Raw genomic sequence first — 14,220 nt, 5'->3', positions numbered from 1 at the left:
CTTAAAACAATACTTGTGTATCCACATTGAAACCGGTCCGCTTGCTGAAATCATTCCCGTTCATAAAGGTCATTAAGAGATCCCTTTATATTGTTCTTACAGTACATGATGGGGAACAAAATCTAAAGTGCTTGTTCTGAGCAACAAAAAAACACTCAGCTGCCAGTTTATTAGGTTCCCCTTAGCTAAAAGATAATGTGGTCTAATAGAAAAGTCCTGCAACAAATCGTACCTTCATTAAGGTTGTAATGTTCAGTAATTGTTGAGACTGTTTCAGAGATGTGTTAATTCAAATGGTAGTTTTGGAGGACAAAGTTTGTGTTGCTTGTTGAATTGTAGTATGTTATAAATAACAACAAAACCAAAACATTATACAGAGATTTTATTTCCATGTTCGACAGCATTCAGTTTGTCCTGTTTAGGAATCAAGCTATCATAGTGCATGTACCGTATATTGCTGTACGCATGGGAATTACTAGAATAAACAAAATAAATTAGATACATTTTAGAAATGATTAGAACATTTTATATTTTCAACCTTAAAGGATGCATGTAAATATTTAATTACTAATATATGTAAAAACAAAAAGACAAAGAAATCACAGCACATTTTTTATTACACTTAATCCTGCATAATTATGGCCTCTGAAAGCACAAGGATACTTGTTATAGAGATAACAACATTTCTTCAGTTATTGAGATGGTAGACATTTTGTCATTTTTGCATTAATTTAGCCTCTTCAGTTTATTGCAAGCCTTACATGCCATATTTGCTGATGACTTCCTTTGCAAGTGTAACGTAGGCTGAAGTGGCATCGTCCTTGGACATTCCTGAAAGAATGTGGAAAGAAGAAAATATTTGCGTTAGAAACTCAATTTATGCTTTTTTAAAGCTATTTTACATCTACATTTAAATCTTGTTACCATTTCTGGAGTTCCAGGCATCCCACTTAGCTTTTCCTTTCAAATTTGTCATTCCTGGTCTATCTACAATTGCGATGGCACACAGAGAGGACATGTTTAGTATTCAGGGAACATTGCACAGGATTTGGTGTTTATGCTGCACGTCATACCGATGTTAATTTCTCCAACTATTGCCTGCTTATAAAGTCCATACAGGTCCAGCAGCTCCTGGTCCGTAGGCCTCGTTTTCACCTTCTTCACATCCTCTGCCATCTTCTGAAACTCTGCCTGCAGATATTAAACATTTAAAAACTATAACTATTATGTTTGCAGAGTGCAAACACTCGTAACCATGTATTCTGCTCTGTGTCAAGTCTGACAAATTAACAATTGGACTATATGTAGTGCAGCAGAGTGTGTAGTAATTACAGAATATAAGAATGTGCATAATAATCAGTTATAAGCAACACTGAATAAGAAACCTCAGCATAGTATAGTCATGCTGCAGAGCTTGCAGACCTTTTGTTGCACAAGTTGGAGAGCAAACAATGGGCTTTTATTCAAGACTCTAGTGCTTTTGTGCCTACTTGAATAATCTTTACAAAAGATCTAGGGCATAGCAGTACATATATTTATAAACCATTGGAAACCCTTACACCATCGACAAAAAAACTGGAAAACCCCGAAACTCACATTGTAGGAAATTAGATGTCCCTGAAATTATTTTAAATGCAACAAAGATCAACCTCTAACTCTTAAGTATTGGTCGAATATTTGTTCATCTTCTCAAATAAATTGGAGCCAGATCCTGTTTTGTAAATAATAATAATAGCCTAATAATAATAATTTTAAGCAATCTGCTTGCAAAACACATGCATTTATGTAGTTGCAGCACCAGAGGGACCACCGAGCTCTTCTTACATTTAGTCATCGCATACTGTCAAAGATGGATGACCCGACATTCAGCATGACGTGAATATATCCTGTCGTTACAACCGTTATTCATTTCATAGAGATAATGCATCTCCAATATAATTCAACTGAAATGGAGAGAAGAGCAGTAAATATTTTTACCAGATTAGACATTTTCGCAGATGCAGCAGCGCAGTTCAGAAGAATGTATTAATCCTGTCGGCTGGATGTCTCTGAATACAGCACAGCTGATCAATGCATAATAAACGGCTGAGGAGAGGCCTGCAAAGGAGGAGCAGAGAGCTGCTGAGGAGCTGATTGGCTGCATGTCATCCTCACGCACGCACGAACACACACACACACACACACACGCAGAGAGAAAGAGAGAGATAAAGAGAGAGAGGGAGAGAGCAACAAAAACACATAATAATAATAATAATAATAATAATAATAATAACATGACCCTTAACCAACAATAACCATACATAAAAAAACAGATACATTTAAATGAATTTAAAAAATAAAGATACTTTGGTATTTTATGAACAATTTTTTTCGGTTTTCATTGAGTCCGTTATCATTGTCGCGAATGTCGCACTGCCATGGACGCTGGTTGTCGCTGTGGACGTTTTATTTTAAATAAAGTTAGTTCAATTCAAACAAAATGGCGGCGCCCTGTGGTCCACCCGTGTTGTTTGCCTGATAATGTGAAGGGAGCAATTTAACACTTTTGCCACATTTGCAATCAGGTAAAGAAACTAAATGCCATTCTTTGTCCATTTTGTTTGCTGACTGTCATGATGCAATTAGTATTTATGAGAATAGTTAACCGTAAAACTTATTTCCCTTCCTTCAGAGAAATGGGTCATTCAACTTGAAATAATGCACGTTATTGCCTACAACCACACTCAAAACAATGGCCCCTTATTATACAAGTTCTCATTTATAATTCTGTCTTTATTTTTATTGATTATTATTTGCAATGCCCAGCTCAAGCCTTATTTTGGTTCGACTGATATTGATGGAAGACTTTGAATCTACGCACATTTTGGATACTAATTCATTAACTTTGTTTAGTAAAGTGAGGAAGAAGTTAATGGCCTTTTTGTCATTTCATTTTTTTTGTGTCGTTTATTTTTATTACTTTTTAGATTTTGAAGATTATTATGCTTTGAGTCGGTCAAGTGTGTGTGTGTGTGTGTGTGTTGTGTTGTGTTGTGTTGTGGTGTGGTGTGGTGTGGTGTGTGTACTTAATGTTTCTCGTTTACTCCAGGCTTTCATGACTTCATTTCAGAGGAGGTATGGCCGCTGCAGGAAAGCCAGTTAAAAAGGAAATCAAAAAGTATATTCCAGTCAAGACCTCCTTCACGTCACCATTCACTCCAAAATGGGGCCCACTTCCACAAGAAGACATGCATTTCATCCTGAAAACGCTAAAGGACAAGCTGGTTTCCGCTGGTCTGGAGAAGAAGGAGGTGAAAGTGTTTCGCCCATGGAGGAAAAAGAAAGACCAGAAACATGCTGCCACATCAGAACTTGATCCCCAGGTGAGCCAGGATGGACAGGTCCAGGATTCTTCCAAAAACGGCTGGACAGATGTGGCAGCGAGGAGGCAACTGGCCATTGGCATCAACGAGGTCACTAAAGCTCTGGAGAGGAACGAGCTCAAACTGTTGCTTGTGTGCAAGTCCGTGAAGCCGCCACACATGACGGATCATCTGATAGCACTGAGCGCAACCAGAGGTGTGCCGGCCTGCCAGGTGCCTCGGCTGAGCCAGAGCGTGTCGGGGCCGCTGGGCCTGAAAAGTGTCCTCGCTCTGGGATTCAGACAGTGCGCCTCCAAAGAAGACGAGGTGTTCACTGACGCTGTTGACGCCATTACACTCCGAGTGCCTTCAGTAGATGTTGCATGGCTGCAAGGTGCAGCACCCAGAGTAACACCTGACGACCACGTTGACATGGAGGAGGAGGAAGTCGACGAGAAGAGGGGCCAGAAAAGGAAACTTGAGAGTGAATCTGAGGAAGTCCAGAGTCTGCGTCCTCCTGCACTCTGCAACCTCTCAAAGTGAAAAAAATAGTTTCTAACCCTGCAAAGAACAGAAAAAAGCTGAAGTCAAAGCCAGACAAATAAAACAGAGACTCTGCCAAGATATTAAAAGGACCATTTCTATGTTTTTAATATCTAGTATTTCACCTCCAGACCATGATGATCTGCAGCTTTTTCTTTTGAAGGTTTGCAAAACAATTAAGTTGAAGACGTCACCATACAAATGTGGAATTTTCAAATAGATTTATATAGACAGAACAACACAATTTGTTTGCATGGGCAACTTGTTTTAAAGCAATTTATTTTGTTTTCATACTCTATTGAAATGAATGGACACCAGTAGCAGAATGGAGGTTGGGGGAACTAATTGATGCTGTGGTTTGGAGGATGGCCTGCAGTTTACATGACTAAGAATACATTGGTTTAAAATATGTAAGGACCCTTGTATGATCCTTTATTTTCAAATAAACATTTAATTTGCCAGAAACTGAAATCAATCAATTAAATGTATATTTTGTGTTTTGAAATATGTACTTTTCATGGTCTTTGGTCATATAACAAACATTTCAGAAAAACAATTGGGCCAGCGTTTGACATTTCTCAGTTACATCTAATGAACATAAGGTAAACTGTGTTACTAAATCTGTATTTCCATTGCCCCGACATGTTAAAATAAGTGCATTACTCAGGGACCTTTTTTAAAGTGAGTTTATTCAAACAAATATCCATGCTGGTATAGCCGACGTGTGTTTAAACAGATTGTTATTTGCATGGGGGGCATGTCTAAAGGATGCTGGTACAAGTTCTTCAGCTTTTTCACAGCTTACAATGGATTTGAATAAAAATATTGTTCTTCAGTTAGAGAAAGCTGTATGTCGTTCCAAAAGTACACCACCCCCCCCCCCAAAATCTTAATTAAAAAACAAAACCTCTTTTAAATAAGGCAGGTACTTCGGGTTGAGTGGTCACTGAAGGGGGTGGCTAGTAACATCAATGCTAAAAATGATCACAGCAGCAAAACTGACATGCTCAAAGTTCATTCAAACAGCTGCAGGCAACACATCTGTGACACAACCAACATCCATGAGGCACGCCGTTGACTCGATAACCCAGTTTCAGTGTTAAATGCCGGTAACATTGGTCTTTGTCAATGTAAGTCATTTAACTGTTCAATGGTAAAAAATAATCATCTTTGAGCCCTGAAGCGCCGACTCCATTGGTCGTCCTTTCTTGCTAATATATAAAGGGATAAGAGGGAAATAACATCACATACAGAAAAAGTACCACAAAAATGTCAGCATTTGCTCTGGAGTTCTGCAGAGCCACATGAACCGGAGCATCAAACAAAGCAACAAACCCAGAGCAAGACAACCATTCAAAAGCATCTGAACCTTTGAGTACACCAGCAGCTCCACCACAGACGAGTGGTGTGACAACAGTTTTTCATCATAGATCTTCATCTTACTGGTAAATGACAAATACTCCAAACCCTCAAAAAACTCTTAACTTGGGAATACTGGAAAGAAAAAGAGGAATTATGTCTTGACATTTTGCAAAGTACAATTATAAATATCAGGACCGATCAAATCATTTTCATTTAGCTGCACAACACACTAAAAAAAGACCCACAGTATATTTTTCAGACACACAAATACAGTACCATTTAAAAAAAAAAGAAAAAATGGACTACATTTGGAAGCTCAAACTTCAAATGTTACTGATACAGACTTGTTTATTCAGCCTCTGTGTCCTGAATACATGCTGTTAAATTATTACAAAGACACTTTGAATGTTATACTCAAGTTTTATTTAACAGAGTTTGACTAACATCCTTCACATTCTACTGCAGGCGAGGGAAATTATGGTTATGTTTGTTTTTCTGGCCAATCAGCTGCTTTTTAGGGCACCTCGTTAACTGCTTTGTAAAAGTAATAAGACGTCGTTTCTCTGAGTGGCAATGAATACTTTGACAAAAGACAACTGATCTGCTTTAAAACAAGATTCATGAGATTTTTGTTTTTAAGCCATTTTTAATGTTATAGAACTGTCTCTAGACAGAAACCAAGGATATTTTGATATATATATTATATTTTGTAATCAAATCTAAATGAGATTGGTTATAGTTGAATTGGTATTCGTTGTCGTTTCCCAGGCTTTGGTGCTGTACCTCTCTCTGGCTGCTCGTCCTTGCTGTTGCCTATTTAACAGAACCCAACGTTCACATGCAGATAACTGAGCTGCATGAGTACATGAATATAACCAAACATGTGGTGTAGATGTTCTATTCAAATTCTACTCGTGAAAACCGCTCATGTCCTTCGTAAAAGCCAAGGCTGTACCGCAACCTGTTCATTTTGAAATCTGACCCCTCAAAGAAAAGGACCTTTTTGCTTTTTAAGGAACTAAAACATTGTGCTTCATTGATGCAATACATTCTTCATCAAAAAACACTTTAAACCCACATTATCTGAACAAACCCAGTGACATCTACACTACCTACGAGGAAAATACTTTGGATCAGCCCTCCCAAACCCCAAACTCACACTACAGGAATAAATATGATCTGGCTTTAAATGTACAGGTAACTGTATATTTGAATAAAAAAACAAAACAATCAATGCACCAGTTGGATGAGTCCTCCCATGAAGATACCCTTTTTGTGTATATGTGTCATTTGACAGTGTTTGTGTGTGAAAAGTTGAGATATATTTCTTCTAAATGCTTAAGGGAGAAAATGTTTTTATACGCTAGCTATCACAGAAACATGTTCTTCGCAATTCTAAATTCTATTGAGGCCCAAAAACAGCCAGCAGAGAAACTCCTGACCACAACGATATGAGAGGGAGATGGAAATAACAACTCTTTAAATACCTTGGAGACCCTCTTATTCTGCAGTTGCAGTGGGGACACAACAACTTCTATTCTGGTATTGTGGTCATGTTTACCTGTTGATTATCATTTACATAGATCAATGCCAGTGACATTAAATTACATGCCAGCCCCTTGTAACAAGGCATCTGCTCAGGAAGAAGAAATAAACAAAACTCACAATGTCAAGGCATCCTCTTGTATGTCAAACTGGTATGTTTTAAACGTGAGGGTGCATGTACTGTATGAGTATCTCAGGCATAGCATGACTTCACATTCAGGATGTTGATGATTTAAGAGTTTTCACCTCCGGGTGAACTGAGAATGTTCTTGAACCATCTCCAGGTTAGTTTAACTGTTGTAGTTCTCATTGTCTAGCTTGGGCTACCTGTTTGTCCAGGTAAGGAATAGCCAGAGGCCGCTAACGACCTTTTGATCAGTGTTTGTGTAGCAGCCATGATGAGATCTGCTACTGAAGGACGAGGCCAACCTGAAACGCAGAGGGAACTTGTTGTTAAATGAGTTTTGACAAAAAGATTGCAAACATTTTGTAAATCAGATGCTGAAGCTGTTGCACCAGATGTTGGTAATGGCGGAGCTAAGCCTAAAATGCCACAATGGTGCTCTTTCAAGATGGATAGTAGAGCTAGAGGGGCAACACTATTTAATATCCACTAGTGATGTTACTAAATGTGATAGCTCATTCGTTGTTCTCGTGCTACCAAAGTACCTCCAATTCCAAAAATATTGAAGGTTTTTCTTTTTATGGAGGGAGGTACTTTACACACAAACTTAATGAAATTCATTCTGCCAATATCATTACCCCTCAAATAGTCTCCTTTTTGCTTCACTTTTGTGGTCTTGGAAGGCTAATTTTGCCCCACGAATTACACAATAGTGCTATCCCATTGACTACAGCGTTTTAGTAATTAAGTTGCAGAGGTAATAGAATTTCAACTTTCCTATAAAAACGGATGTTAATACAGACTATTTGCACTGCCAATAATGTCTACAACATAAATCTCGGGCCTGCTTCCCCTCTCTTTATTGGATCTTAACATCATATTGAATTGATTGTTTGCTCAGACAAATCATGCTGCTGACCTTATCAGGGTCCATAGGGGGACATTTCCAGTTGTAGAGGTAATACTGCAGATTTCCATCTCCTATGCCAAACTTGAGCTTCTCCAGGAACACCTTATTCTCCATTAGATCCAAGGCATTGAACACATCAAAACCTTTCTGTTAAACACACAGAGGAAGCCACAACATAAATATCACGATGAATCACACTGTAGCAAGAAAGTTTAACTCTAAACACTGTTGCTGATTTATATGTGCCCTTTTTCATGAATTTGCAGCTCTGGAAGCCTCCTTCCTTTTTCCTAAATTTAAAGTGAACTAATAGTGCCATAGAACAGGTTCATTATTGTTAGTAGTATGTGTTTTACAACAATCTACATAGAGTGTAACTTTACCAGCTTGGCCAGGATCAGTGCATCATTCATTAAGTCCAGTAGTGGGGTTTGTGTATGAACGTTGTAAAAAGAGTAAGCAGCCTTCAGGCTCCTATGGAGAGGGTGATGCATCACAGTTGAGGGCAGAGTGTAGAAACTAGTGAAATCTGTCAATACACCACCGGCACCCTGAGAAGACAAAGACACAACGACTGTTAACAGATAGAAGAATCAACAGACCCTCAGTATCTTAAGGATAGAAACTAATTACAGTTACCTCTACTACAAATGTATCAATGATGTTGTCCTGTGGGAAGAACCAGTGAGCCACCTCCTCTTCTCCCATAGAAGGTGCAAGCTGGAAACGTCGCAGAAATTTCTGTAGCAGTTCAGTGACCTGGCGGATGTCACGCCTCTCCATCGGCCGCAAACCTGGGGTCTTAGTGCTCTAAATGGGGTAAAGAGAGCAAGAAGAAAAAGTGGAATAAGTTCCCTCCATTAATATGAATTGTAATGAGAAGGTGCAGGGCTGGCAGGTTTACTGTTTACATCTGGTAGTCTGTAGAGTTTCATGGTTCTTTGCAGGGTCATGTTCCTGCTCAGGTGGGAGAATTTAACTTCCACAAGTTTTCTGGGGTTCAAAGAACGATGCCAATACCTGACAACGACAGAGAAAAGAGCACAAAAAAGAAAAGCATGAAAAAGAGTGAAGGAGTGTTGGTTTTAAATGACTTTCTGACACTGTGTCCGATGTGTTTCATGTCTGAATACTGCATAGCATACCTGCATGTGGACACAGGTTTAGGCAGTACTACTCCTGCTGTGTATACAGCCTGAAATATTCCTTCTATGTTCACCCTCCGTGTGATCTCTCTGATTAGCACTGGAGCAACGCGCTTTGAGCGCAGCTTCTTGTGAACACACAGGAAGTTAATTTCAACCATCCTCTTCAGTCTAGAAGAGCAGAAGGAGAGACGATGTGCATTACAGTGAAGTGCATTACAGTGCATTACAATGTATATGATCAATAATGAATGCTCACGTGTCATAGATGCGTATATCTGCAGGGATGGCACTGATGAAACCAACAAGCTTCTTATTGGAGGACACTCTCACTCCACAATGCCACTGTGGTAACCAGCCGGGAGGACGCAGAGCCCTGAGAGGGAGGAAGTGGTTAGTGGGAGAGCAGACAGTTGATACAAATATATTTAGCACATATTTGGTGAGCAGTTGACTAAACCTCAGAAAAGTAATTATCAATAACAACATCAGACCGAAGAGCTTACCATTTGAGAAAGTTTGGTGAATAATCAAATCTGAACATGTTGTCGTCATCCTCCACATAGTTTTCATTTAACAATGTGTACAACTCCTTCAGCTGAAAAAGACACAGCAAACTATTTATTTCTGTGTATCATTTCTACAAAATGTATTTTATCACAGCAATGATTGGTCAATTAATCGACCATAATAAAGTTAATTGGTAACTATTTATTCAAGCAAAAATGGAAAACATTCCCGAGTTATTCTAATGACATTTTAGTCATCTGGTGCTCTCTACAATATTGTAATGGCCATTTTACACGTTTTCTGACCTTTTCGAGACCAAACAACTTAGTTAAGAAAATAATCAGCAGATTTATAGTTTAGTGTCAGAGTCAAAAGTTAAACACAGTACTTACTACATCTGCATTGTGGAGATCCAGAGTGTCCCACATAAAGCCTTGAGGTAAGGAATATGGCTCCTGTCTAATGTTTTCTTTGTCTGCTTCTATGGGCCCGTGACTTGTCACCACCTCATCTATAAAAAAAATCAAAAGATATATATATATATATATATATATATATATATATATATATATATATATATATATATATTCACCATATTTAACAAAGACCTGTACATTTAGCATTTTGCTCAAGTAAGTCAAACATCAGTATCTTTGTTTTTTTTAAATAGCTGACATTTATTTGTAAAATCTGCTTCCGTTGGTCCTGTGTTGACCAGGAAAGCCCGTATCAGTAGCCTGCACAGACTTGACTCGTCGGCTTTCATGGAAACAGCTTAATCTCATTGAGCATTCCTGGACCCCCACTGAACTTAACACCTTACATACCTTTTGGACACAGGCTTTGAGCAGCACAGGCTGTGATGACATAAAACCAATAGATGGCACTGATGCACAGACAGTGCTCTAGGATGATGATAAATGGCGCCTCTGCTAACAGCTAAAGTAACACCGTTCAAGTTAGGGAAGCAAATTAATCAATTTCCGTCATCATCAATAGGCCAACCTGATGATTAATAATAAGTCAATCGTTGAGAGCTTATGGAGGTACACAATGCATTAATTTTCTCAATAAAAGCACATGGACATGGACTATTTTTGCAGCACAATTAAACTAAATGAGATATAAATCAAATAAACAATGCTCTTGCTCACTCTGTCTACATTACATAGGTGCTTACTTAGCTTCGGCACAGGCTGGGTGTCCCAGAACTGGTACTTGTGCTTGGTTGCCTCATCAATGCTCTTGGCTGGACCCTGGCAGGACAGCAGCTCCATGGCTCGTTGGATGTCCTGCAGCTTCTGAATTGGCAAGCCAGGGTTCTACATGTACACAAAAAAAACAAAGAAAGTGGGATTTAAGTAAAAATACTACATAAATTAACATGACATGCAGCAACATGGAACACAGTTTATATATATATATATATATATATATATATATATATATATATATATATATATGATTTAATTCCCTACATAATTCAAATGAAGCTATAAAGACAACATTCACGAGATGTATAACATTTTCAAATAAAACCCCTGCACTAGAAAGGGGATGTGCTCGACCTCTTTGACTGTTCACACCTGACTATTGGTAACTGATAAATAAAGGATCATCACTGCTCACAAAACACCCATGTCCACAACTGTAGTTCAGCGCATGTCAACCACTGTTATTGTTAGTATGTTTACATGCACACTAGTAAACCTGTACGTCTTACCATCATCATAATGGATATGGCTTTTACATGGAACATGAGAAACCAGGTTAATCGTATCCAAGTCAACAATATCCAGGTTTATGAAAGGCGAGGCATTTGATGTATTCATGTTAAGTTGTGATTACTCATTTTTGGGCAAAATCTGAAATTTTATGAATGAAACTTGAACTCTGCGGAATTTGGCCCTGGTGCCTTGGTCTCCAGAGACTGTGAGTGTGTGTAGATCCAGATGTGTCTTGTGAATTTATTTAAACCTCTCAGCCACTGTTTATCATTTGCCAATATATTTACCTGTACCATTCAGTTGATTTTCTTAATCTTACCACCAGAAATTGAAGAGAGGAGCAACTATTTAAATAAATCCTTTACACTATTGTCAGACTTTTATTTCAGTGCGCAGTGAATTACATTGTTTAACATCATGTTTTAGCCTCTCAAGCATCATGTTTTAGCCTCTCAAGGACCTGCCCACATGACGGACAGTGATTTAAAACTTGTATAAAAGATGTGAACATGCAGCAATACCCCAGGTTTGTATCAGAGTGCTCAAGGAAGCAAACGTTATTTATCATAACTGGAATAAGGGCGTATATGAGGACAATACATAACTGGAAATAGTAATGATCAGCATTTAAAGGATGATTTTACTAAAGAACCCCCTACCACATTACAATTAGGGTTACCCCAGTCATTGTAGGAATATTAAAGACCATTAACAAAGTCTAGACCCAGGTTGGATAACCCCAATTCATGCATTCACACTGGCAAACAAACAGGGTTGGGCACTGAACTAGTCCTCGCACCCTGTCCACCACCAGCCTGGCAGGTGACTCCACCAGGTTAGTGGGTGGTGGTTTGGATTTGCCATGAAAAGGTTCTGTGCACATTTCACTGGGTCATCTTCGCACCTTTATCTCCTGAGAGTCAGAAGCCGAGTCGGATTTGGCTCCCCCCGAGCTCGGCTTCTCTTTCTTCCTCTTCTGTTTCTTCTTCTTCCTCTTGGCCCCCAGGTCTCCCCCTGGACTCCTGGACGGACATGGGCACAAAGACACGTCATTAAACGGGGGGGGTGACTTTGCTCGACTAACTAACCGACACGCGCAACCCAAGCGGCCGTTAGCTAACGCTAGCTACCATAGCAACGAATGACAGCTGAGCTAGCCGACCGAAGGCTAACTAACGGATCCTCTGAGCTGTCCGTGTCGGCCCGTCAGAGGAGGAATTTGTGTTATGAGGGCAGCTTACAACAACACAAATGTCAACACCACATTTAAGTCATCTCCTCCAGTGGTTACTGGCTGGAAATAACGGCCTGGCTGTGTTTGAGTCGGCCAACGTTAGCTAGCTGCCGTTCCCGAGCGAGCACACACACACACGCACACACACAAGCAGGCAGCGCACAGACGGACTGAAATAACGTTCCTGCGTCTCCCCGACCGGAGCGGACAGGCCGCCCTCACCCTTGCATGTGCTCGTTCTCCTCCTCGTTGTCCCCGTCTATCCCGCAGGTGTCCTGGTCGTCCAGCTCCAGGCTCTGCTGACTGGCCGCGGATTCACTGTCCTCCGCCATCATACAAATGTTTTAAAAAAAATGTGTCAGCCACCGTATATGATAGAGATCACGGGCAACGGCGAGAGATGGAAACACAAAGAAAGTGCCGAAGGAAACCGCACCGCCTAGAGGCCGAAGGAGGGAAGGCAGACCTAAACTCTACAGATTCACTTGGATTCAACACAATTGTATGAAGCAATATGCACCATGTGAGTTTAAAATTACATCCATAAGACAGGATCATAACAATAGATAATACAACCCGTCTTAGATGTTGTATTTTAATGGTTCAAATTCCCTAACACATTAATACTAATCAAATTACACAAAACAACTGATATAGTGAATATAAGGTTCGGGGGCCTTGGGGTCAGGACATTTGCTTGCTTTACTCCGGTGGTATTCCAACTTTGTTAAGATAACGTATATTTTATATTAATGTAATCTTTTCTTAAGTAATGGGAACATAATAAGGCACATGTGTTTTGCTCACTATATCATTACCAATGTACCTTTTTCAAAACTCAAGACCATAGTTACATGATATGAAGTACAACATACTCAATAAAATCATGATAAAACAATGGAACAGAAGTGACTTAAACAAAAAGGTATATAAACTACTTCCACAGGGCATCTTATCTGCCTGTTTTAGCAAAATTCATTAACAGTGAGACAGTTTAAATAGTTATTTTACCATTTACACCACCTTATCCTATTTATAATATTATTTTATTTTTTTAAGAAAAAGTTTTGCCAGCACTCAATCCTGACAATCTTCTCTTCGGAGGAGGGTCCCTAAGGGAAACTATCTTACCAATAACATGACATGACACATTGAGGAAATATAAACTCTCGGCTGCAATTGACTTCTTTCATGTATGTTCAGTTTTAAACAACACAGAAATACACGCACACACACACACACACACACACACACACACACACACATCATTCCAGTTTGGCGGTTTATTCAGAATAATAGGCTTCAAATATAATGCACACAACCAAGTTACACACTCAGGATGCTGTAATGCAACTCCCGCCTCGATCTAGATGTTGGCGTGGGGTACGAAGAGAGAAAAGGCCATTCACAACACCAACTCACACATCATTTTGAACAGGTAGAGGAAAGGAAATAACTATACACACTGTAATATGATTGTATGACTATATGAGCCTTTAGTGGATGCATGTTGATTATTGTCAGCGCTCCCTTTTGGCCACACAGTCTGACACCACCACTCTGGAGCACATAAAGTCATTTGAGACAAACATTCACCTCTACAAACTAAACAACAATTTTTAAAAAATGCATTTAAATGACCTGCGGTTTAGCTTCACATCCAATCACACACACGTAGCTTTATCTATCCCCTACTACACTCAAACTTTCTGTAAATCCTGAACTGCTTACTAAGACAGATTGGTGCCTTGCTGATTACTTTTGAGGATTTTATAATTG

At 39.3% G+C, this 14,220-nt stretch overlaps 3 protein-coding genes across 4 annotated transcripts; 1 reads left to right on the top strand and 2 right to left on the bottom strand.

Moving 5' to 3' along the window:
* Window positions 1-599: 599 nt before the first annotated feature.
* acbd7 (acyl-CoA binding domain containing 7) lies at window positions 600-2,110 on the bottom strand. Its single transcript, XM_034553011.1, has 4 exons — window positions 1,978-2,110; window positions 1,074-1,191; window positions 925-987; window positions 600-831 (listed from the first exon to the last, which is right to left on the bottom strand). Exons 1-4 carry the CDS (start codon window positions 1,987-1,989, stop codon window positions 758-760), a joined length of 267 nt encoding a protein of 88 aa, XP_034408902.1. The 5' UTR covers window positions 1,990-2,110; the 3' UTR covers window positions 600-757.
* Window positions 2,111-2,427: 317 nt separating this feature from the next.
* rpp38 (ribonuclease P/MRP 38 subunit) lies at window positions 2,428-4,435 on the top strand. Of its 2 annotated transcripts, none has more exons than XM_034553010.1 (2): window positions 2,428-2,564; window positions 3,110-4,435. In XM_034553010.1, the coding sequence occupies exon 2, from the start codon at window positions 3,117-3,119 to the stop codon at window positions 3,882-3,884; it is 768 nt and encodes a 255-aa protein (XP_034408901.1). In that variant the 5' UTR covers window positions 2,428-2,564; window positions 3,110-3,116; the 3' UTR covers window positions 3,885-4,435. The 2 variants fall into 2 exon arrangements, with proteins under 2 accessions (XP_034408901.1, XP_034408900.1); XM_034553009.1 differs by having other exon boundaries at window positions 2,431-2,564; window positions 3,089-4,432.
* A 1,211-nt stretch (window positions 4,436-5,646) lies between these two features.
* On the bottom strand, window positions 5,647-12,889 carry nmt2 (N-myristoyltransferase 2). The gene is made up of 12 exons (XM_034554079.1): window positions 12,664-12,889; window positions 12,112-12,229; window positions 10,661-10,802; window positions 9,873-9,991; window positions 9,477-9,568; window positions 9,230-9,346; window positions 8,971-9,141; window positions 8,737-8,845; window positions 8,465-8,635; window positions 8,209-8,376; window positions 7,835-7,972; window positions 5,647-7,220 (listed from the first exon to the last, which is right to left on the bottom strand). The coding sequence occupies exons 1-12, from the start codon at window positions 12,774-12,776 to the stop codon at window positions 7,200-7,202; spliced, it is 1,479 nt and encodes a 492-aa protein (XP_034409970.1). The 5' UTR covers window positions 12,777-12,889; the 3' UTR covers window positions 5,647-7,199.
* Between the last annotated feature and the right edge of the window lie 1,331 nt (window positions 12,890-14,220).

This window comes from Cyclopterus lumpus, chromosome 16 (genome assembly GCF_009769545.1).
Source record: "Cyclopterus lumpus isolate fCycLum1 chromosome 16, fCycLum1.pri, whole genome shotgun sequence".
Classification (NCBI taxonomy): Eukaryota; Metazoa; Chordata; class Actinopteri; order Perciformes; family Cyclopteridae; genus Cyclopterus; species Cyclopterus lumpus.
This window is presented reverse-complemented; position numbering and strand designations above follow the sequence as displayed.